At 43.2% G+C, this 24,818-nt stretch overlaps 1 protein-coding gene across 3 annotated transcripts in view; it reads right to left on the bottom strand.

The window, feature by feature from the left end:
• Positions 1 to 238: 238 nt before the first annotated feature.
• The window catches only part of LOC125466429 (LIM zinc-binding domain-containing Nebulette), a 278,097-nt gene continuing 253,517 nt past the window's right edge, over positions 239 to 24,818 (bottom strand). For all 3 annotated transcript variants that reach the window (XM_048560919.2, XM_048560926.2, XM_048560935.2), the window contains 2 exons: positions 9,946 to 10,070; positions 239 to 1,426 (listed from right to left, as the gene is read on the bottom strand). In XM_048560919.2, the coding sequence (XP_048416876.1) occupies positions 1,250 to 1,426; positions 9,946 to 10,070 (302 nt within the window). In that variant the 3' untranslated portion in view covers positions 239 to 1,249. The remainder of the gene's footprint in view (positions 1,427 to 9,945; positions 10,071 to 24,818) is intronic.

Raw genomic sequence — 24,818 nt, forward strand, 5'->3', positions numbered from 1 at the left:
GACAAGCAGATCTATAAATTTCTGATTTCTCATTCAAACTTTTATTAATTAGCAACAGTTAACAGTTCAACATTTTGCATAATAGACATCTGCACAAAAATGCCTGTTCAGTACCCACGTACTCAATATCCACAGATACTGCTGAACCTGCTGAGTTTCTCCCAGACTTTTCATTTCATTCCATGCAAAATGCAATAGCTTTCTTGCTTTGAAATAAGTATTGACCACCAGTCAAAAGAACATACTTCAGTTTCTTTATTTAACCCTTTATGGCACTAGTCACTGCATTGTTGTGCCAGTTGTACAGAATTGTTCATTCACCCAGATAAAAGTTAATGAGAGTTACCTTATAACCAATTCAATAAACTGTCTTTATTGGCTAATGAACATTGTAGACAAAGCATGCATAACTGATAATAAATCAAGCAAAGCAATGCAAAACAAAACAAACTGAACCAAACCAGATGACACTTGTATATTAGACTTTAGTTTCTAATAATGCAAATTACTCCGAAGTTAAAAAGGCAATAATTTCTTCTGGAATTAAACATCAAAAAGCGACCTGTACAGGGACAATTCATCTCAGTGTTAAGAAAGTGCTTGAAATATCCACAGTGCATAGGAAGAAAGACAAAGTTCCACTAAGGAAATACTTCAGTTATACAGCTGACATTAGTAATCTTGTGCATCTCACAGGCAAAATACAAATGTGTACTAGTTAGTATTAAATCTCTCCAATATTAACCCACGTTCAGTTGTAACACACATTACCTCCAGGTCAAATATCTTGAACTTAAAACACTGCAAAAACAGAAATCTGCAAATACTTTAGAAGCAAACTAAGCAAAATTGCATACAGCAATTGATTCTTTCACACTTGTGATACAGTAAATGATCAGAATGATCATAACTTGTAACACAAATCCAACAGCTGACAAAGTTTCTGTTTCACTGTTAAAGACTAGCACAATCAATGTTGATGTGTCAACATTGTTAAAAGCCTCACTGACCGCAGGAAACCTTGGTCTATTATATTGCCTTCCTACTGAATGCTAAGATTGGTCAGTTTGGAAGAACAGTCCCTTAAGGAAGTCCTAAGAATACATCAGTAATACAATAATGAAAAGCTACTTAGATAGTAAATAGGATTTTAATATACTTAACAGATTCATTTCTCTCTCTTGACATTGTAATTACCATTTAGTGTAATAAAAATAAAGGATTAAGCACGGATGGTGAGAAACTGGATTCAGTGAAGGGGTTCAACATAGTTTGCTGGAAGCATTCCAGTTTTTCCAGTTCTCTGGACTGTGCCGTACATCCAGCCTTCATCAATTGCTTGTACATTGATGATGTAATCACCATCCTTGAAGGAAACCTCATCCTCATCAGCTGCAGTATAATCATACATTGCTCGGAATGTCCTCTGTGAATGAAAAGGCACTTCATTATTACAGTGTTCGCCATGCTGACTTCCTTTCTAATTACAGCCAACAATTACACTTCAGGGAACAAAATGTTAAAGCAACAGGCCACTTTAAATGGTTCAAGGTGACATGAAGGCATTTCGAAGTCTCGATGATAGAAATAATGATGAATATAAACTTCCCCAAATCACATTTTGTAAAGTGGTATAGAGCAGCAGCTGGACTTAGAATCAGTGAATTGAACAATGACAGTGAAGACATTTATTTCTTCATATTTTGCAAAAGGTCTCGAACGTATTGCTCTATTTCTTACAACAGTGTGCTTAAGTATAAACTGTAAACTTATATATAAAACCCACAGATTGTATTTATATTGGAAATCCGGACATAAAATGATAATTTCTACATTTATTCACATAGCTAAAAACAGGGCATAATAACGTTTCATTGTGTTCAATTTTCATTATGCAGAGAATAACATGAGTTTAGTAAAATTAAATACAGGAAAAATGAAATGATTCATTTTTTTTCAAAAATTCTGTTCATCATTATTGGCTCTAACAATTAAAAAAAGCTCAGCAATATTACCAAATTATCTGAAGAAAACAATTACAATTCCATTCCAGTTGTAAATCAAGCTGAGGTTTTGAACAATTACAGTTCCATCCCAGTTGTAAGTCATTGAGGCTTTGAAGCCAGCTGATGGTAGTACTGAACAAATCAAGATGCCAGATCATGCGTTTCATTTTGTTTAGTTAGCTAACACATTGTTTAGTCATGTAGATATATTCTCAAGAGGATGCAGACAATCTTGTACAACAGAAGTTTATTACACATAAGAAATAAAAACAGAGACCACACAATCTAAATATATACAGTAGAACACAGCAAAACAATAGGCTGTATTTTCCTAGAACTTGGCTAAGTGTCAATTTCAGGTAATTTTAAAGACGGTTTTCCTTTGTCAGCTCTGGAGTGTTTTCTCACGCAATTTTACAGCACACACTTCATTAACTACACGCCCCACCTCCACAGACAGCGCTGCTCGGACAATATCTTCCACTCAGCAGCAGCTAAAGTGCTCACTGCTTCCGGGAGAATTCCTACCACTAGCTCCATGTCAATATCTCAATGATGCACCAGTCCAAATGCTGTGAGCAACAGGAGCTGCCTCCCACAGTTGCAGTACATTAAGAATTGCCCCAGAGACCATTGATAGACAGAAGATGACATCCCACTTCTGCTGAAACGGACGTGGAGGTCCTGGTATACGTGCTGGTGAAGAGAGGAACCACCCTCTTTTCTCAGGACCATCCGAGGCGAACTTGGCCCCAGACCCTGCAACCTGGTCTGACCCAGGTCAATGTGGTATCTACAGTGTGGAGGAATATGCAACAAGGCTGCAAGCATTAAAAACAGAAGTTGTTGGAAAAGCTCAGCAGGTCTGGCAGCATTTGTGAAGAAAAAAATCAAGTTAATATTTCAGGACCAATGGCTCTTCCTCAGAACTAGGTTCCTGATTTACAGCATCTGTAGTTCTTTTGGTTTTTAAGGCTGCAAGAAGGTTGATGACTTGCTGCATCTCACAAGGGCAAGTGCCGCCATCTTCTCCCTGTCACCTCAGCCTCACTCTCACTCTGCTACCGTACACACCTCCCACCAAAGTTCATGGTCTACCACTCCCTCATAGTCCCTCACTTTCAACAACCTCATCCTTCCCAGGCTACTAACCTACATGTCTTCTGTGCTTCCTGCTCATTTACTCAAGACTCTGTCACCACTTCTCCACCTACACCAGCAGCACCAGCCACTTACATCTCGCTCAGTCCCCCACTGTTGTCTAATTTGTAGAGTAAATGGCCCACTAGAGGGCAGACAGGGTACGATTGGAGTAGCGGGGTACCCACTATGCATCTGCTCAATCCCTATGAGGAGCAAGCCCTTGACTTAGTGAGAGAGGAACAGCAATGCTAGCATTGTGCCACTGAGGCTGCTATGTCTCAGCAAATAAGTGAGTGCCATTGTCAAGTGTTAATTTCACAACTCCTTCTCTCTCTAGTCTTCTGCAGGGCACAAGTGACATCTATACAGCACCACCCTAAAGAAACCAGCCCCTCTGGACCTCATCTCCTCCACCACCCCAGAGGAAGACGACACAGGCACCCAGAGAATACACAGAAAAGGCTTTTTCTCGTACCCTCTACTAGCTCAGATACTGGCACCTTAGTGGGTACTTTATCTGGATTAGAGTTGGGAGCACATTTTAGTGAACACATCTATGGCACGTCTCCACAGCTGGTAGAGGATAAAACATTCCTAGGCCTGATGGAGACCATGCCCTGCTCAGCCCAAAGCAAGAGGGGGATCCCATGCCATCGGGCACTGATAACTGTCAAATTACACAAGTTTAGAGAGGGACAGCAAGTTTGTCAGAGACACTCAGGGAACTGGATGCTGGTAGAGTTTGCCAACGCTGTTTTTACGGTGCTGCCTCCAGCGTTTGTTCATCTGGCTGTATCCACTGACAGGTTGGTCTGTCAGAAATGCAGATGGCACAAAGCTGGGTTGGAGGGGGAACTGTGAGGAGGATGCAGAGATGCTTCAGTATGATTTGGACATGCTGAATGAGTGGGCAAAATTCATAGCAGATGCAGTTTACTGTGGTTAAATATGAGGTTATCCACTTTGGTAGAAATGAGAATGCGCAATGAGACCTGGAGTTCTCGTAAACCAGTCGCTGAAGGTAAGAATGCAGGCTCAGCAGGCAATCGAATGGTAACAAAAACAGAAATTGCTGGAGAAACTTAGGAATTCTGGCAGATCTGTGGACAGAAAGCAATGTTAACATTTGAGTCCAGTGTCCATTCAGCAGAATTGCTAGTGGCTAGGAAAAGGTGGTATACATGGTGAAGACAGGGGGTGTAGGATAGAGGTGGATGATTGTATGTCAGGGAGAGAGACCTGGATGGCAAGAGTGACGCATGAGGAGAGACTGAATCAGTTAGGATTCAATTCGTTGGAGTTCAGAAGAATAAGGGAGGATCTCATAGAAACCTATGAAATTCTGACAAGACTAGATGCAGGAAGGACGTTCCTGATGGCAAGGGAGTCCAGAACAAAGTGTTACAGTCTAAGTATACAGGGTAAGCCATTGAGAACAGAGATGAGGAGAAATCTCTACAGTCAGAGAGTGGTAAACTAGTGGGATTCTCTGCTGCAGAAAACAGATGAGGCCAAAATTTGTATGATTTCAAGGAGTTAGATACAGCAATTAGAGTAAAAGGGATCAAATGATATGGAGGGAAAGTATGAACAGGTTATTGAGTTGGATGATCAGTCATGATCACAATGAATAGTGGAGCAGGCTCAAGGGGCCAAGTGGCCTCCTCCTGCTCCTATGTTTCCATGCACAAAGACCTGCACTCCACCATGGCAATCATTGGTGCACAGCACCAACAGCAAGGCCACAGGGAATGAGGGACCATGACCCCATTCCAGATGCTCCTTTTCCTCACAAGGCAACAAGGTAATGATAGTAGGTGTCTATAGTAGGTCAATCCACCTTTAGCTCTCCCATGCAACCACCCCCCTCCTTCCCACCACCAAAGAAGATACCTCTTGGGACAGACTAGAGGTGCTCAGTCCCTTCACTTCCAAGCTGCCTGTGACCCCAATCCAGTGAATGCTCAAGCCTGGGAGGGTAAGGCTATATCTGATATCTCGTCAGCTCCCAAGCGACTTACTGCGAATCAACCAGGTTTGTTGCACTGAGAGTCGTTCACTGCCCAGACTTTAACAGGAGAGATCCCATGAACCTGACTATGGCTGAGATCAGACAATGCCCTCTCCTGGCGGTGGTGAGATCTCCTGACTGATGAAATTCCCCTAGACTTGACGCAGGGTGAATCCTTTTAGATCTTGAGACATGGCCATTTGGTTGAAGCACAATCAGTGTGTTTGCTGGGTAAGCTGCTGCCACATGGTGCAAGTGGGACACTGAAATGGCCCAATGCACAGAAGACAAGAGAACACAAAAATACATTCAGCCTTTAAGTTCTGAATGAGATATCAATGCACAAAAAGGTAAGGCAATGCCCAACTGCTCTAGGCATCCAGGAGGTTTAGAGTGAGCACAAAGAAAGCAATTTCATTTCATGAGATGTGTAAATGCCACTATGTGCAATTCAACCTGGCAGCAAGTTCACAACAAAAGGTGCTGATAATCTCCAGAGTGCAGTCGTGAAGAGGTGAACCATATTCTAAGCAAGTATGGGGTGTCACCAAGATTAACTGGTGAAGTTGGTGCATGTCCAATGTCAACGTCTATGGATGGAGGAGGCAAACAACAGCTGCCCCTGAAATATGGCCTGAGACTGCAATGTGGAGACCCAGAGAAGATGCTGTGAACTTCAGCCACTGCTGAGCCATTTGGATTTTCACGTCTGGAATTGACACAGTGCAGTTTTTCTCCACTGCTTGGGAAAATAGCAACATTCACATTAAATAAGGCCTGATTTGGTAATAATGGGGTGTTAATAAATGCAATTGGCCCTTCGCCATTCACAAATGAGACTCTCATTTTGCCACTGAAACATTATTTGTAAAATTGAACCTTTTTTCTCAACATTAGAATCTCATTTTTCATTCTTGACCTAACTTCCCAACTATCTTGCCAGTTCACCCATCATCAACGGGCTCGAAGATTTCAGCCGGTTTCTGGAAATTATCCATTACTGAAATACATGTCATTTTGTTAATTTTTACAATGTATTTTTATTCATTCATGGAATATGGGAGTCGCCAACTGGGTCAGCATTTATTTTCCCTCAGAAATTGTCCTTTTGAAGGTGGTAGTGAGTGGTAGTCCTTTTCCTAAGTGTAACCCACAGACCTGTTAGGGGAGGGAATTCCAGGATTCTCATCCAGTGATGCTGAAGGAATGGCGATATATTTCCAAGTCAGCATGGTGAGTAGCTTTGGAAGTGGATTTGAAGGTGACTGTGTTCCAACATATCTGCTGCCCTTGTCCTTCCAGCTGGCAGTGGTTATGGTTTTGCAAAATGCTGTTTATGGAGTCCTGGAGAATTTCTGCACTGCATTTTGTAGACGGTACATACTGCTGCTACTGAGCATCAGTGGTGGAGGGAATGGATGTGGATATGGTGCCAATCAAGTGGGCTGCATTATCCCTAATGGTGTTAAGCTTCTTGAACATTATTGAAGCGACACACATTCAGGTAAGTGGGAAGTATTCTACAAAAGTCTGAACATCAGCACGGTAGACAGTGGACATGCTTTGGGGAGTCAGGAGGTGAGTTACTCACTGCAGGGTTCCCAGCCTCTGACCTGCTCTTGTAGCCAGTGTTTGAATGGCTAGTCCAATTCTGTTTTTTTTTGTCATCAGTGACCCCGAGGATATTGATGGTGGGGATTCAGTGATGGTAATGGCATTGAATGTCAAGAGGCAATGGTTATATTCTCTCTTGTTGCAGATGGTCAATTAGTTTTCTTCACAAAATAGGTAAGTAAAAGTGCTCCCTCTGTTCAGAGGCCAAGTGATATACATCATATTTAAAATGATTGATTTTGGAAAATGACTAAAAGACAACAATTACATTGTAATCCTGTAAAGAAATGACATCTGATCTTTGAAATTAGTTTTTTGCTTGGAAATCTCAACAGTAACCCATTATGACATAATTTAGATATTGTTTTTTTTAATTTTATGATAGGTTATTTGCAGCTGTAATAATATTATTGAACATGAAAGCATCAATAGTCATTAAAGTGCTTCTTCCTTGAGAAAAATATGAAGTTTCAGACCTGAGAAATAAACTGCTTCACCAGTTGTGCTGATATCAAGTCGCTTCAGATTATTTTGTCTCCAAGTGTGATTCTATGCCAGTGCATTATTTATAAAAATGTAGAAAAAACACACATGATGGGGGTTGGGGTATGGGAGTAAGTGAAGGAAGATCTTGGAGCGGATTTACATGATCAAGGAAATTTATATGCAGTGATGCTTCAGCATAAAACTGACATAAATCTTCTTAAGACTGCGTTGAGTGCAGGGTGGACAGACAAGTCAGCACAAGTTTTCGGAGATACTACAATAACTAGTTGTGAATAAAAGTGCACTACTCCATAAACCAAAAGCAGCATCATAATCCCACTTCCTACAGACAAACAGCGTGGCCATGGGTACCCGCATGGGCCCAAGCTATGCCTGCCCCCTTGTAGGGTACATGCAACAATCCCTCTTCCAAAGCTACACTGGCCGAATCCTCCAGCTCTTCCTCCGTTACATCGATGACTGCTTCGGCACTGCCTCGTGTTCCCACAAGGAGCTCGAATGGTTCATCCACTTCACTAACACATTCCATCCCAACCTTAAGTTTACCTGGGCCATCTCTGACACCTCTCTCTCCTTCCTGGACCCCTCTGTCTACCTCTCTGTCTCCATCTCTGGCATCCACCTGGAAATCAATATCCATTTTAAACCTACCGACTCCCACAACTACCTAGAATAGTCCTCCTCTCACCCACCTTCCTGTAAAAATGCCATCCCCTTTTCCCAATTCCTTTGCCTCCGCTGCATCTGCTCCCGAGATGAGGCATTCCACTTGCGAACATCCAGATGACCTCTTTCTTCAAAAACCACAACTTCCCCTCCACAGTGATCAAAAATGCCCTCGAACGTGTCTCCCACATTTCCCGCAACTCATCCCTCACACCCCCGTTCGCAATAATAACCAAAACAGAATCCCCCTCGTCCACACGTACCAGCCCACCAACCTCCAAATCCAACGCATCATCCTCTGACATTTCCGCCATCTGCAATCTGACCCCACCACCAAAGACATTTTTCCCTCCCCACCCTTATCTGCTTTCCAGAGGGACCACTCTCTCTGTGACTCCCATGTCTGCTCCACACTCCCCTCCAGCCCCACCACCCCCGACACTTTTCCCTGCAACCGAAGCAATTTCTACACCTGCCCCTATACCTCACCCCTCACCCTGATCCCAGGCCCTCGGAAGACTTTTCACATCAAACAGATGTTCACCTGCACATCTGTCAATGTTATATACTGTATCCGCTGTTCCCATTGTGGTCTCCTCTACGTCGGGGAAACCAAACAGAGGCTTGTGGACCGCTTTGCGGAACACCTACGCTCTGTTCGCAACAAACAACTGCACCTCCCAGTCGCGAACCATTTCAATTCACTCCCCCATTCCTCAGACGGCGTGTCCATCTTGGGCCTCCTGCATCGCGACAATGAAAGATGAAGGAACAGCATCTCATATTTCGCTTGGGAACCCTGCAGCCCAATGGTATCAATGTGGACTTCACAAGCTTCAAAATCTCCCCTCCCCCAACCACATGCCAAAACCAGCCCAGCTAGTCCCCGCCTCCCTAACCATTCCTCCCACCTCAAGCCCCACCCCCATCCCCTGCTCACTAACCTCATCCCGCGCCCCCCGACCTGTCCATCCTCCCTGGACTGACCTATCCCCCACTAACACCCCACCTACATTCACTTTCAGTGGCTCTAACCCTGCCTCTTTGACCTGTCTGTCTCCTCTCACCCTATCTTCTCCTTTATCCATCTTCTATCTGCCTCACCCTGTCTCCCTATTTATTTCAGAATACCCTTCCCCTCCCCCAGCTTTCCTGCTCCTCTGGTGCTGCTTGGTCCGCTGTGTTCATCCAGCTTCACACCGTGTTATCTCTAATAATGGTGCTACTGTATTTATTTAGAGTATTATAAAATTCAGCATTTGCTTTGAATTCTTAACATAACTTATTATCATAACAATAGCCAATTTATGTCATGATACATTAGGTCATAATAGGTAACTGTTGGGATTTCTAAGTACTAAAATAATTTCAAAGATCAGATGTCATTTCATTGCAAGGTTACAATGTAATGTTGACTTGTAGTCATTTTCCAAAATCAACAATTTTAAATGTAATTTATATCACTTTGTCCCTAATGAGAGGTAGCACTTTAGCGACATAGATATTCTATTAACCATCCACCCTCTTTCCCTTTTTTTAAAAATTGAAACTTTCTGAGAAATTGGCCACTTCCTTCTTAGCATAAAGACAGAATTCCAACAAGCCAAGATTAATGACCTACTACACATGTAATTTGTTCTGACACTGCCATGAGTATATAGGCATGTTTACAATTTTGCTCCCCTTTGACAAAAAAAGGTTCTGAAGAAGTCATTGAAGTCGAAACATTAAGTGTGTTTTCATGCTCCTGATTAGGCCAGATCTGCTGAGTTTTTCCAGCAATTTCTGTTATTGGCTGTTTCAGATCTCCAGTATCCGCAGTTTTTTGTTTTATTTCAGCCAGTTGTTGAAACATAAACTTTTTACCAAAAAAGAACAAATGAAGGTAATGATGAATACAGTGTAAAAGAAAATCCACAGTATGGGCTCATTGGGCCAAATGGCCTGTTTTGTGTCCTCATGACCCATTAGTCAGTGGAGACACTATGATCTACTCACCATAGTAACGGCATGAGGAAGAGATTGCTGTGGCCTCATAGAACCAATACTGGACTGATGCATGTAGCCATATCCAGTAGAATGAGGGGAATGCATTTGTTGGTAAGCTCCAGGAAGCACAGCAGCTAATTGATAATAAAACAAAACAAATGTCAAGATCTAAACTAAAACATTACAACTGCTACATTTTATTTGACTTAGTTTGTGCATGTATCCACACATATTGTAAAATTCAAAGGCCCTGCTCAAAACACCAGTTAGCTCTTAGAATAAATTAAATTGAACTAAAACCTTGAGAGCAATTTTGATCCATATCAAGGACCTGAAATTCTGACTAGGCATAGTGAGGAAATAAGCCAAATGCCCAAATTTTCATCCTGTTCATCAGGCCCCCATTAAGGACATTTGGGGGGGGGGGGGGGGGGGAGGGAGAGAAAGAAAATAACCTTAACTTTTGGGGCTTTGCTAGCTTCTTAACATTTCCTTCTAATTCCCAGCACATCTATTTATATTAATTACAGAAACTTTCTGGCAGGAACCTCGCTCATTCTGGAACAGCCACGTCAAAACAAGAAATTGCTTTTGATGCCCAAGTATGAGTTACTCTATGTGGACTGGAAGGCTATGGTACATCACAATCGTTCAGCAGTAAAATAAATTCCCAAGCATGCTGGCAAAGTTTCAGTATTCCAGACTTACGATAATACAGCCTTTCTTACACATCATTCACTAACAGCTGCAGTTTGCTTTGATACATACTTATATTGATCCAATGTTTCTTTCACGGAATTCCTGGCTGTGCCCAAAATCAGTAAGAACGAACATGGCACTATGCTGCCAAAATGGATTAGGTGTGAGCACTTCATTTACACAGGCAGCATGGGTAACATACAAACCCATTTCTATCTCAGTGCGTCCAAGTAGCTTTTACTTACTGTCAGATGAGATCCAGAATGTAAAAGGAGTTTGACACATCACACTCATTGCTTCCTGAATGAGCCCAAGTCTTTCATTCTGTCTGGAATGTGTTGCTCATGCTTTGCTCAGGATGTACAATATTGAGATGCTTCCCCAATCATTCTTTCAGAAGAACAAACCCATTTGCCTCTTCATGCGTCTAATTTTGTCAGTTTATACATGTTGATGTCTTATGTAGAACATTTTCAAAACGCTTCTGCAAGTTCAAATAAATCACATCCAATGGCTTTCCGTCTTCAATGCTACTGCTTACATCCTTAAAGAATTCCATTAGGTTTATCAATCGTTTCTTATCCACCTCCAACCTGTCAAGATTATCAGGACCTCATGCTTCAAGAACACTTTTTTTTAAGCCTACTAAATTCCAAAGAATACAAGTCTGGACTTGTTAAACTTTTTCTGATAAGAAAACATACGTATTCCCAAGTATTCAGAGATAATAAGAACTGCTGATGCTGGAGTCAGAGATAACACAGTGTGGAGCTCGAGGAACATGGCAGGTCAGGCAGCATCAGAGGAGCTGGAAAGTTGATGTTTCAGGTCAGGACCCTTCTTCAGATTTTCTGCTGCCTGGCCTGCTGTGTTCCTCCAGCACCACACTGTATTCCCAAGTATTAGTCCAGTAAATCTTTCAGTGCATTTACATCCTTCTTTAAATAAGGAGACCGATACAGAACATATGCTCCAGATGTGATCTCCCCAATATCCTGTATAACTGAAACATGACCTACCTACCATTGTATTGAATTATCTATACAATAAATGATAATATCCATTAGTTTTCTTAAGATGTAAGAAGGATGGGCTCAATGGCAGTGGAGTGCAGAACCAGGCATTATAATCTAAGGGCATGAGGTAAACCATCTAGAACTGAGATTAGGAGAAATCTCTTCACCCAGAGGGTGCTGGGCCTGTGGAATTTGCTACTACTGAAAGCAGTCAAGGCCAAATTGCAGGATTTCAAAAGGAGTCATGTATAGCACTTGGGGCTAAAAGGATCAAAGGATATGGGGAAAAAGCAGGAACAGGCTACTGAGTTGGATGATCAGCCATGATCATAATGAATGATGGAGAAAGCTCGAAGGGTTGATTGGCTTACTCCTGTTCCTATTTTCTACATTTCTAATATTTGCTTTTGTTGTCGAATCCAAAAATGGGGTCACTTATGTAAGACAGAGATGAGGAGATTTTATTCTTATAGAAACTTGTGAAGCTTTGGAACTCTGTTCCTGAGAAAGTGAGGGAAGCAAAGTCTTTGAGTATGTTTGAGGTAGATATAAATAGATTCATGATAAGCAAGGGAGTGAGAGATTTTCATGGGTAAGCAGGAATTTGGAGCTTTCAGATCAGACACAATCTTATTGGACATTTATATGTTCACCTGTCTTCTTTAAAAACTAAATTGTCTACCATCCCTCCGAAATTCTCCCAAAGTTAAGTGATCAGGAGAACTGTATTGATCAATGTTGTTCTCAGGCCAAAACAATGTAAAGTGTCATCATAATCACCTAAAGGAGAAATATTATGTGGAAATTACAACATAGAAACTATTCAGTCACTAGCCTCATTGGCATAACCTTCGACTGTTTTGGCCTTATATTTATCTTACATTCCCTTAACATTGGCCTCAACTGCTCTGTCCGGTAGATTAAAAACTCTTAGTTATAATTATAAGCTAAGAGAGATCAGACTTCTCTATTATCTGTGGTGTGCCCAATCCCCTGATCTCTGAAGAAGTCATATCAGATGACTTGCTTGTATCCCTGACAAACCTCAATTCCATAATAAAGTTCAACTCATTCTGCACCAGCCCCTGAAAAAGACAACACTTTCACATTAGCCATTGTTGGATTGTTTGTTATCCACTCTTTTATAAGCTGCAACTTTCCCCAGTTCCCCAAACACAAACAGAAATTGCTGGAAAAATTCAGGCGGTCTGGAAGTGTCTGTGGAAGCCCAGTGCTGCTCAAAATGTAGTCTCCTCTGCATTGGGGAAGCAAAACACAGACTGGGCAACTGTTTTGCAGAGCACGTGTTCTGTCTGCAAAATGACCTTGAGCTTCCAGTTGCCTGCCACTTCAACACACCACCATGTTCCCTGGTCAGCATCTCTGTTTCAGCCTTGCTGCAGTGCTTCACCGAAGCTCAGCGCAAGCTGGAAAAGCAGCACCCATTTTCCACTTGGGAGCCCTGCAAACTCCAGACTCAATATCAAGTTCAATATTTTTAGGGCCTGAACACCTTCCCCCATGTCCTTATCAGAATCTCCACACACCAGGCCTTCTTACCACATGGGCTGCTGCTGTAAACAACCCATTGCCAGCCACTGATGGTCCCCATTAGCAGCTATTCATTCTCCCAGGTTGACCTTTACCCATTCCTTTACCTACCCAACTGTGTTTTTCTCTCACTGAGCTCCATCACCACCTATTATTTCCTATTCTTCCAATCTCTTATTTAGCATATATACCCACATTTTCCGAGCTACAATCAGTTCTGAACAATAGTCACCAGAATTAAAGTATTAGCTTTGCTTTATCTCCACAGACACGACCAGACATGCTGAGTTTTTCCAGAAATTTGAGATTGTTCCCAATTTAACTTGTCTGATTCTAGTTTACTTTTGCATTTCCATAACCATTTTGTAAAGCTGTATAAAATCATTTTCCTTCTTGATGGAAAAGATTGAGCCATCTGACAATAGTGATCAATCAATCTTGTATGCTTTCACTGTACTTCTTTTAATGTCTTCCATTTATTTCAGCAACCACAATGAGCCATGGTATTCAAAGTACAATCTGTTCAGTGCTCAATGGCTAGAATACAAGTAACACACTGCTGAGGCTTTATAATATCATGGTAAGACTGCATTTGGAAAATTGAGAGCAGTTTTGGGCCCTGAATCTAAGGAAGCATATGCTGGCATTAGAGGAGGTTCAGAGGAGGTTCACAAGAATGATCTTCGGGTGAAGGGCTTGTCATATGAGGAATGATTGAGCACCCTGGGTCTGTACTCAAAGAACTTTGAGAGGCCTGGATAGAGTGGACGTGAAGAAGTTGTTTCCACTAATACGAGAGACCTAGGATCCAAGAGCATAGCCTGAGAGCGAAGGGACAATCCTTTAGAACAGAGATAAGGAAGAATTTCTTCAGCCAGAGGGTGGTTAATTTATGGTACTCATCGCTGCAAAAGGCTGTTTGCGAAGTCATTGAATGTATTTCAGACAGAGAGATAGGTTCTTGACTGGTAAGGGAATCAAAGGTTACAGGTAAACATAGGAGAATGGTGTTGAGAAACGTATCAGCTATGATCAGGTGGAGCAGGCTTGATGGTTTAATTCTGTTCCTATATCTTGTGGTCTTACACAGTTTGTTCAGGGCTTCAGCCGACTTCTGCATTTGAGTTTTATAGCTGAACATACATAAGAACATAAGAAATGGGGACCTGAGTAGATCATATGGCCCAACAAATTTACTGTACTATTCAACATGATACATTGGCATTATTTATCTTTTTGGCTAGACAGCAGGGTCCTGTTAGTAGTATCTCAGAAATTTGAGGAACAACTGTGCAGTTGCAACATGAGTGACAGGGTACTGCCTCCTCAAGGTAATGCCTTGACCAGCCAGACTCTGGTTTAGTTTTAACTTTGCTACTAAATGTCAGTTAACATCTAACTACAGCATTCACCATGGAAATGCCTCTATCAGAGTCTGCTAATCAGCCCTCACCTCTCATTATGGTATGAAATGTCTGTCCCCTTTACCTTGATATTCTTGCAACTTTCTTGCTGAGCGCAAGACAAAAACCTTTGACAAAATGTGTCGTTTTTACAGCAATACTCAAGTTCCACCTGACCAAACTGTAAGGAAAAACTGATAATTCAAAATTATAAGTTGGAGCTACTGACTTTGATCTCCCTGACCATCAAATATTTGCAATTGTGTCCAGACTTTGCAGTTGCAATGATGGCAAAAACATTAGTGCTGGCGACCACTGCTCTGAACTGACAACAACCTGTCACACGCTCAATTAAAAGCAGAAATCCAGAGGCATTCAATTCCTTGCAGCTGAAAATCCAAGAAATCACTTGACTTTATGAGAGACTCCATTCATTACACTCTTGGATTTGCTATAAAAACCCTTGAGAGTATTACATATTCTCTAATGCCACAATAAAAAAAGGAGATTTTTAAATTATTTTAAAAATTAGTTTGCTCCTGTCGGCATGAAATTAAGGGTAAAAACTGAACTATGACAAAGTTTGTTTTACTCTCTGCAAAATGAATAGAACAAGAAAAATAGGCAGCCATTGGTGAGAATTATTCAATATAATACAGTGCTGACATTTCTATTATTAGCAAATGGAGCTCCCCTGTGGCTGGTGCTAGACTGAAATTAACTTTCGCTGTAATGAGATACACGTCACAGAGGTCAGTAAAGTCAGCGGTCATCACTTTGCATTTGACTGTGAAAGCTGAACATGAAGAAAACAGTAATACATGTTTAGGGCAGAATATTAACATATAAAAATGGCGGGCTGAATTTTCCCACTTTTAACAAAAGGTTTCTTTTTGACCGAGATTTGTGGTGCCAGGTCCACAATGGCCAATGTTAATTTTTTCCGACCAATTTTTCACTCCTCATCTCATCAATTATACAACTGGCCATTTTGGCATCCATCTTGCAAATGCATCCAACAAGAGAGGTAGAAATGCTCACCGCTGCCAAGACTTGACGCTGTTCACACCACTGGCACTGTATTTGAACCCTGGCTTCACAGAATGGTATATGCTGTAATCTAACCTTCACACTGTAGTGTTCCTGCACAATCCTGAGGACTTGGCTTAGAAAATTGGATCCTTGGTTGGCTGAAAAGAACACGAGAGGTGACGCTAGACTGGAGGAGTGGAAAGGACAGTAGTGGTTTTTCCTTCTGTCACAAGATGTCACCTACCAGACACAGCCAGCCTGGCCCCAGATAACAGCCCAGGTTAGAGTGTGACAGGTAAGTTGCACTGCTCAGCAGAGTCAGAAAACGCTCAATGATCTTCAGCTCTCCACAAGGTTAAGTGCCATCATTTTCTCTCTGTTCCATCACAGTCACAGTGCCAGCACTCACTCTAACTCTGCTACTCCACATACCTCTCACCATGACACATGCAAAACAACTCTCGCTAATACAGCCATCATATCCAATCTAAGGCTCTCACTCACCTCACCTTCTAAAACTGTTAACTTTTCCTGCTTCCAGGTCAAGCACAGTCATTCCGGGATTACAGGTGCATCAGGCAGGATGCATGGACATGTCAATCTAGGTGCCAGCAGCTGTCCTGCAAAGGATGTGGGTGGGTTGGGAGAGGGGGTGGTTTGCCTGGGCAGTTCTGGGGCTTTGGTCATTAACTGTCTGTAGTGTCTTGTAGAAAGTGCAAAGCTAAATTTTAGGGTTGGGCTTCATTAGACTCTGTTGCTGAGGAAATGATTACAGTGGAAGGGAACAATTCAAGGTTGACGGGTGGGATCTAATAGAAAACAGGAAGGGACTGTGAGCTGAGAAAGGAAGAGTTTTCAAAAGTGACAAACACTCTGGCCTCAATGGGGTGAGAATATACAGTCAACAAAGTCATGACAATTTGAAAAGTCCTGGGCTTTGGTTGTAAATTGTGAAATAGTTATATAAACAAAATGAACAGCAGTGAGGGGAGGCTGGAAGGCCATTGTAGACAGAGGGGCAACGACATAAAAAGGAACTTGAAGGATGGGGAATGAATCTGTGCCTCTGACATAGCCAATGAGTTTCTCGTAAGGATGTGAAACTGAGTGGTACTGTACTGCCTCCTCAGGGTAGCACCTTGACCAACAAGAGTCTGGTTTACTACTGTCTGTTTTGCTACTGTCAGTTAGCATCTAACTAGTGCGTTCACCATGGCAATGCCGTGACCAGAGTCTACTGATAACCAATTAGCCCTCATCTCTCATTATAGTATAAAGTGTCCTTCCCCTTTACATTGATATTCTTGCAATTTGCTTGCTGAATGCCAGACAGAAACCTTTGACAAAATGAGTCCTTTTTAGAGCAATGCTCAAGTTCTAACCCATCAAATGACTAATCAAACTGTATGGAAAAACAGATAATTCAAAATTGTAGGCTGGACCTACTGAATTTGTAAAATAGAGTAGATAGAGAAAATTAATGGCAGAACATTTGGAAAATCATCATGATAAAGCAGAGTCAACATCGCTTCAGGAAAGGAAAATGATGTCTGACTAGTTTACTTGAAGAAGTTTCAGCCAGAGTGGATAGAGGTGGACCAGTAGATGTGTTGTATTTAGACTTCCAGAAGACATTTTCAGCAAGATACCTCACAAAAGGGTAAGTCAAACGATAAGAGTCCATGGTGTTGGAGGTAGGACCTTGGCGTGAATAGAGCAGTGGTTCATGGGGATAAGGGGTTCTTTTTCAGGTTGTCTACCAGTAACCACTGAGGTTCCACAGTGATCAGTGCTGGGGCTGCAAGTGCTTACATTACATATTCATGACTTGGAGGAAGGAAGCGAATGAACCGCAGTCAAATCTACAGATGGCAGAAAAAAAAAATGGAAAGACAAGTTGTTATTGGGAAACAAACAGTTTACAGAGAGATATTGATAGGTTAAGGAATGGGCAAAAGGTTGGCAAATGGAATATAATGTGGGGAAATGTGAAGTTGTTCATTTTGGAAGGGGGAACAAAACAGCAGAGTTATTTAAATTATTTAAACAGAGAAAATCTGAAGAAAACTCCAACACAAAGGGACTTGGGGGTACTTGTACATGAAGCACAGAGAGCTGGCACACAGGTGGAATAGTGAAGTCTTACTGCAACTGCTAGTGAGAACACATGTGGAGTACAGAGAGCAGTTCTGGTCCCTTTTTTAAGGCAAAATTTCATTTCTTTGGAGACAGTTTGCAGAAGATTCATTTGGATGATCGTGGAGGGGTCGTCTTATGAGCAAAGGTTGGGACTCACTGGAATTTACAGGAATGAGAGATGATCTAATTGAAGCGAATAGGATTCTTAAGAGGCTTGATAGAGTAAATGCTGAGAGGATACTTTACCCAATAGGACAGTCTTGGACCAGAGGGCATAGTCGCACAATAAAGGGGTATCAATTTAAGGCTGACATGAGGAGGAATTTCTTCTCTGAGGATGGTGTGTCTTTGGAACTTCTTGCCAGAGAGCGATGTGGGGCAGAGTTTTTGTGCACATCGAAGGCTAAGATAGACAGATCTTTGACAAGTAGGGGAATCAAGGATCATAGGGAAAGGGCATAAAGCATAGGTGAGGAAGTTTAGATCAGTCATGATCCTATTGAATGGAGGAGCAGGCTGGAGGGGACAAATGGCCTACTCCTGTCCCTATTTCTTCTCATCTTACTCTTTTCATCGTCAGGGATGAAGTATAACTATTTGAATTTGAGGTCCTGCTAAGGGCACTTGCACTAATCTTGCTCCACTGATTATAGTGATGTCACCCACCTGCTATCAAATTGTACCTTCTGGGCAGAAACTACATAGTTTGACTAATTGCTTCTTTGTCACATCAAATAAACAGATCTATTTAGATGTTAACCAAGGTGGGGAAAGTATCATGGTGATTTACTGCCAGAATTCCACTCCATCAAAGAAGTATAAACACTTTGGCTACGCAACATACATTTGGAGAAGGTTGCACATGACAGAGCTACATGACACTGAACTCGCGCTGTCTCCATTGCACATTGTGGTTTAACATGACCTTTCACTGTGACTGATGTGATGGCTCAGGGGTACAATTCACAAAATGATGTTCTCTTTCTGGTATTCCCCACAGATTACCTGGTCACACATCTGACAAGGGCATCACTACGACTATAGTCCTTGTGGCAATGCTGCAAACATGAAGCAGAGAACAATTAAACTATCATCAGTAGGAACAACAGCAGCTTCCAACAGCTGCCACACATCCTCCAGAGACAGAGAAAATAGCAGATAAAGATATCCAGGGAGAAAGACCTTACCAATATTCTACAACTCACGGAGATACAGCATGGGTACAGATTAAAGACATCCAGACCAACAACACCAAATGGTGACATATGCTGCAACAAGATTCACTTCCAGATGGTCTGGTTGACCACCTTCTCCCATAGGCTGTCAGGTTTAAGCTTCTCTGAATTCTTATGCAGGGTAATTGGAAATCAGCATGGCCTCTGCCAATCCTTGATATATCTGGAATGTCACTGATGCCACTTTCTCCAGGATACATCATTTTACTTTCTTCTTCTGTGCCTAGGAGATCCACAATCAATGGCTTCACCAAGCACTAGAGACTGTACACACATTGCTCTGAATCCACAGGCCCTTGCTTGCTTGTCATGGGCCATGCTCTTGGATGTAATGCTAGAACACCATTCTGTGTGAAGGACAGTTCCTGGCTTGCAGCATCTGATGCTCTGTAAATCTGGGGTTGAAATATGGAGACAGTGGTATAAACGTCACAAAGTTTTACCAGCAGCAAGCACTTCTGCCTCTCCCACTGCCTGACTCCACTAGATGAGCACTGAAGATGTCAACTGCATTTTTAACGAGATGCAAAGCGGACAATTGTGTGAGAAATGTCCACAATGGAGGAGGTATCATAAAACTCACAAAAAAATATATTGCCAAAACAATGGGAAAATTCAGATCAAGATTTTAGGGCTAAACCTTTTACCTGGAACGTTCTGGTGAAAAATTATTAACCTGAAACATTTACTGTTTCTCTACCCACAGATGCTGTACAACCTACTCAATTTTTCCAGCATTTTGTTCTTATTTCAGATTTCTAACATCTGCTCTATTTTTGTTTGGCATCCTCAACTTCTTCAATTCTGAGTCCATCCAAAGAGCAGTTGTGCACCTCAGTGGCATCTTATAAATGATGACACACCATTGCATCTCACTGGTCACTGTTGCCCTCTTTGTCACAACTGGAAAGCACATTAATTTGGTGACAGAAATGTTCCTACATTTATTCATGGCTTGTCAGGGAGGTCATGTGGGTTCTGTATTCACGTTTGGACTTCCCCAGAAACGTGGCATCATCAATAGCAAATATATAGCCATCAAGGCAGTGAGTGGCCAGGCAGCAAGATAAATCCATAGGAGGGGCATCAACCAATTAGATTTAAGATCCTTCTGTGTGCGAGCTCACTTTGCTGCCAGCTGGACATGCAATCTTTATCCTTCGCCAGTTCACACTGCTTAAGATCTTCACTCCAACTCCCAAACTCTGTGAATGAGCATTATAGCTGCTGCACCCTCAATGGGAACCCCAAACATTGGTGATACAGCCAATGTCACTTGCCAAATAGAAAAACAGACCCCTGAAGAATCAATTCCAGAGCCCAGCCCAGTCACGTGACCTCCAGTGGTCTCCTGCAAGGGTCTCAGTCACTGTGGAAGTCTACAGCACTCTCTATTCATTGTTAGCCAGACAGATATGGACCTTGAGCACAGCAAGGGCCTGGAGGGTTCCTGCTCATTGAGGGAGGAGGAGAGTGGAGGAGAAAAAGGAAGCCGAGGCTGTTAATGCTAAACAGGACAAGTGCTGCTTGACAAGCTGACCTCCTCCTGCCACACTTCTACTTCACAGCCTCTCATATTAAATCCAGGTCAGCATTAATGAAGCAAGTCAGAAGTCACATGACACCAGGTTATAGTCGAAAAAGTTTATTTGAAATCACAAGCTTTTAGAGTGCTACTCCTTTATCAGGTGAAATGTCTGTCAGTGTCCCAAACGCTCGTGATTTCAAATAAATCTGTTGTACTGCAACCTGTTGTCATGTGATTTCTGACTCTGTCCAAACCAGTCCAACACAAGTACCTCCACATTATTGCTGAAGCAAAGAACAAACTTTCCCAAGGTGCCAGGCCTGCAGTCACCTGGAACATTGCACTTCCCTCTGATCCACTGAAAGGCTCTGGAATAATAAACATTTCATAGGATGATGTCACCATTAATGATGGCAGCAGGAAGAGTCTAAATGAGTCCCTCACTTCATCTGACCAGTCACTGTTTCCGTCCCACTGACTTGAGGTGGACAGGAAATCCATTCCACACACAAACGTCCGAACATTTCCCACCAGTGGGGGTTTTTGACCTGTAAACAAACCCAGCCCCTGTATCCCTCCTCCATGAGCAAATTCAGTCTTACTGCACGCAAGCCGACTCCTATCCATGAGAAAGGGGGGGAAGGGAGTGAGGAAGAGAGACTTGTATACTTAAGCAAAGAAATAAATGTGACAGAATACTGCAGAACATAAAAATACATTTTTTTGCCTTGACACTTGCATCAAAGCAGTCCCACCAGAAGATCTTGCCATAATTAAAGCAAATGGGTGGGTCACAACAACCTAAATAATAGTTTCTTCACTTTCCTTTTGCATTGCCAACTCATGTTGATAATAAGAGAAAAAGTAAAGGTTATGAACATTCTAACAGTATAATGTCATTTTTTCATCTTCACAATTCCCACTTGGCTTTTACATAAATGTGCACACCAGATGCCAATATTCCCCTTTCTCACCATTTTTCCAGTTCAAATTTTCTTATCTTCAACTCAGTGGTAATTTTTTTCCTACATAAAGATTTGAAGTACTCTTTCTTATTGACAATTTTATCAAAGAATTACAGTATTGCTACAGCCCATTGTATTTGCACTGGTTCTCAAAATGAGCATTATGATTAAGCGCCATTCTTTCATTTTTCCCTATAAGCCCGCAAATTGTTTATACTGACATAATCATTGAATGTCTTTGTGAATGCCTTAACGAAACATGCCTCCACCATAATTCCAGGCCCCACCTGCTCACTGGAAGCAAGTTTTTGTTCAAATCTTTTTGCAAGTTTCCTAATATCTGTGTCCTCTCATTCTCGATTCTTTTATGAGGAGAAAACAATTTCTCCCCAACTGCTTTGTTCAGCCCCCAAGTGATTTGGGCAACTTTTGTCAAGTCTCCTCTAAGCATTCCCCTCACCACGGGAAACATCCCAACTTCTCCAAAATATCTAAATTACCCTCAAAGTCTCTGATCCTTGGAACCAATCTCATAAACATCTTCCATATTCACTGCAATGCAGTGACATCTTTCTTGAAGTGTGGTGCCCAAAATCGTATACAAGCTTGAAGCATTGCCGCAAGGCCTGAATAGTGTCTCATACAAGCTCAGCATAACCATTTTCCTCCTGTACTCTATGCAGCAATTAAAAAATGCCAACAATCCTGGTTGTTTTATGAACCATTTGCTCTACCTGTCCTACACCTTTTGGCAACATTCACACATTATGCACTTACATCAATCTGAATTTGCACGTTTTTAGAGTACCTTCACGTGGAAGATTCCATCCAACGTGTGGTGTGGCACTTCCAGCGTGCTAAATGGGATAGATTTCAATCTGATCTGTGAAGACTTAGCATGCGTGAGGAGCTCTGGGCCATCAGCAGCTGCAGAATCATATACCAACACAATCAGCAACCTCATGCTTCGCATGTCCCCAACTCAACCATTACCATCAAGACAGGGGATCAACCCTGGTTCAACAGCAAACACAAGAGGGCATGCCAGGAGGAGCACTAGGCATAGCTAATAAGGAAGCTACTAAACAGGACTACTTACATACCAAAAAGCATGCGCTATGTAACAATACTATGGTTTTAACAGGTGTCTTCTGTCCTGGAATTTTTGAAATGAAGAGAGGTTGAGACACTGGTGATGATTGGACTGTTCCAAGCCAATAAAGTAAATAGCTTCAGAGATAATAGGAACTGCAGATGCTGGAGAATCCAAGATAACAAAATGTGAGGCTGGATGAACACAGCAGGCCAAGCAGCATCTCAGGAGCACAAAAGCTGACGTTTCGGGCCTAGACCCTTCATCAGAGAGGGGGATGGGGTGAGGGTTCTGGAATAAATAGGGAGAGAGGGGGAGGCGGACCGAAGATGGAGACAAAAGAAGATAGGTGGAGAGAGTATAGGTGGGGAGGTAGGGAGGGGATAGTTCAGTCCAGGGAAGACGGACAGGTCAAGGAGGTGGGATGAGGTTAGTAGGTAGATGGGGGTGCGGCTTGGTGTGGGAGGAAGGGATGGGTGAGAGGAAGAACAGGTTAGGGAGGCAGAGACAGGTTGGACTGGTTTTGGGATGCAGTGGGTGGAGGGGAAGAGCTGGGCTGGTTGTGTGGTGCAGTGGGGGGAGGGGACGAACTGGGCTGGTTTAGGGATGCAGTTGGGGAAGGGGAGATTTTGAAACTGGTGAAGTCCACATTGATACCATATGGCTGCAGGGTTCCCAGGCGGAATATGAGTTGCTGTTCCTGCAACCTTCGGGTGGCATCATTGTGGCACTGCAGGAGGCCCATGATGGACATGTCATCTAAAGAATGGGAGGGGGAGTGGAAATGGTTTGCAACTGGGAGGTGCAGTTGTTTGTTGCGAACTGAGCGGAGGAGTTCTGCAAAGCGGTCTCCAAGCCTCCGCTTGGTTTCCCCAATGTAGAGGAAGCCACACCGGGTACAGTGGATGCAGTATACCACATTGGCAGATGTGCAGGTGAACCTCTGCTTAATGTGGAATGTCATCTTGGGGCCTGGGATAGGGGTGAGGGAGGAGGTGTGGGGGCAAATGTAGCATTTCCTGCGGTTGCAGGGGAAGGTGCCCTCACCCGAGCACCAAACCATCATCTCCAACACCATTCATGACCTCATCACCTCAGGAGACCTCCCACCCACAGCCTCCAACCTCATTGTTTCCCCAAACCCGCACGGCCCGTTTCTATCTCCTTCCCAAAATCCACAAACCTGCCTGCCCTGGTCGACCCATCGTCTCAGCCTGCTCCTGCCCCACCGAACTCATCTCCACCTATCTGGACTCCATTTTCTCCCCTTTGGTCCAGGAACTCCCCACCTACGTCCGTGACACCACCCACGCCCTCCACCTCCTCCAGGACTTCCAATTCCCTAGCCCCCAACACCTCATCTTCACCATGGACGTCCAGTCCCTATACACCTGCATTCCGCATGCAGATGGCCTCAAGGCCCTCCGCTTCTTCCTGTCCCGCAGGCCCGACCAGTCCCCCTCCACCGACACCCTCATCCGCCTAGCCGAACTCGTCCTCACCCTCAACAACTTCTCTTTTGACTCCTCCCACTTCCTACAGACTAAGGGGTTGGCCATGGGCACCCGCACGGGCCCCAGCTATGCCTGCCTCTTTGTAGGTTACGTGGAACAGTCCCTCTTCCGCACCTACACAGGCCCCAAACCCACATCTTCCTCCGGTACATTGATGACTGTATCGGCGCCGCCTCTTGCTCCCCAGAGGAGCTCGAACAGTTCATCCACTACACCAACACCTTCCACCCCCACCTTCAGTTCACCTGGGCCATCTCCAGCACATCCCTCACCTTCTTGGACCTCTCAGTCTCCATCTCAGGCAACCAGCTTGTAACTGATGTCCATTTCAAGCCCACCGACTCCCACAGCTACCTAGAATACACCTCCTCCCACCCACCCTCCTGCAAAAATTCCATCCCCTATTCCCAATTCCTCCGCCTCCGCCGCATCTGCTCCCACGATAAGACATTCCACTCCCGCACATCCCAGATGTCCAAGTTCTTCAAGGATCGCAACTTTCCTCCCACAGTTATCGAGAACGCCCTTGACCGCGTCTCCCGCATTTCCCGCAACACATCCCTCACACCCCGCCCCCGCCACAACCGCCCTAAGAGGGTCCCCTTCGTTCTCACACACCACCCCAACCACCTCCGGATACAACGCATCATCCTCCGACACTTCCGCCATCTACAATCCGACCCCACCACCCAAAACATTTTCCCATC

The sequence above is a fragment of the Stegostoma tigrinum genome, chromosome 2 (assembly GCF_030684315.1).
Source record: "Stegostoma tigrinum isolate sSteTig4 chromosome 2, sSteTig4.hap1, whole genome shotgun sequence".
In the NCBI taxonomy this organism is placed as follows: Eukaryota; Metazoa; Chordata; class Chondrichthyes; order Orectolobiformes; family Stegostomatidae; genus Stegostoma; species Stegostoma tigrinum.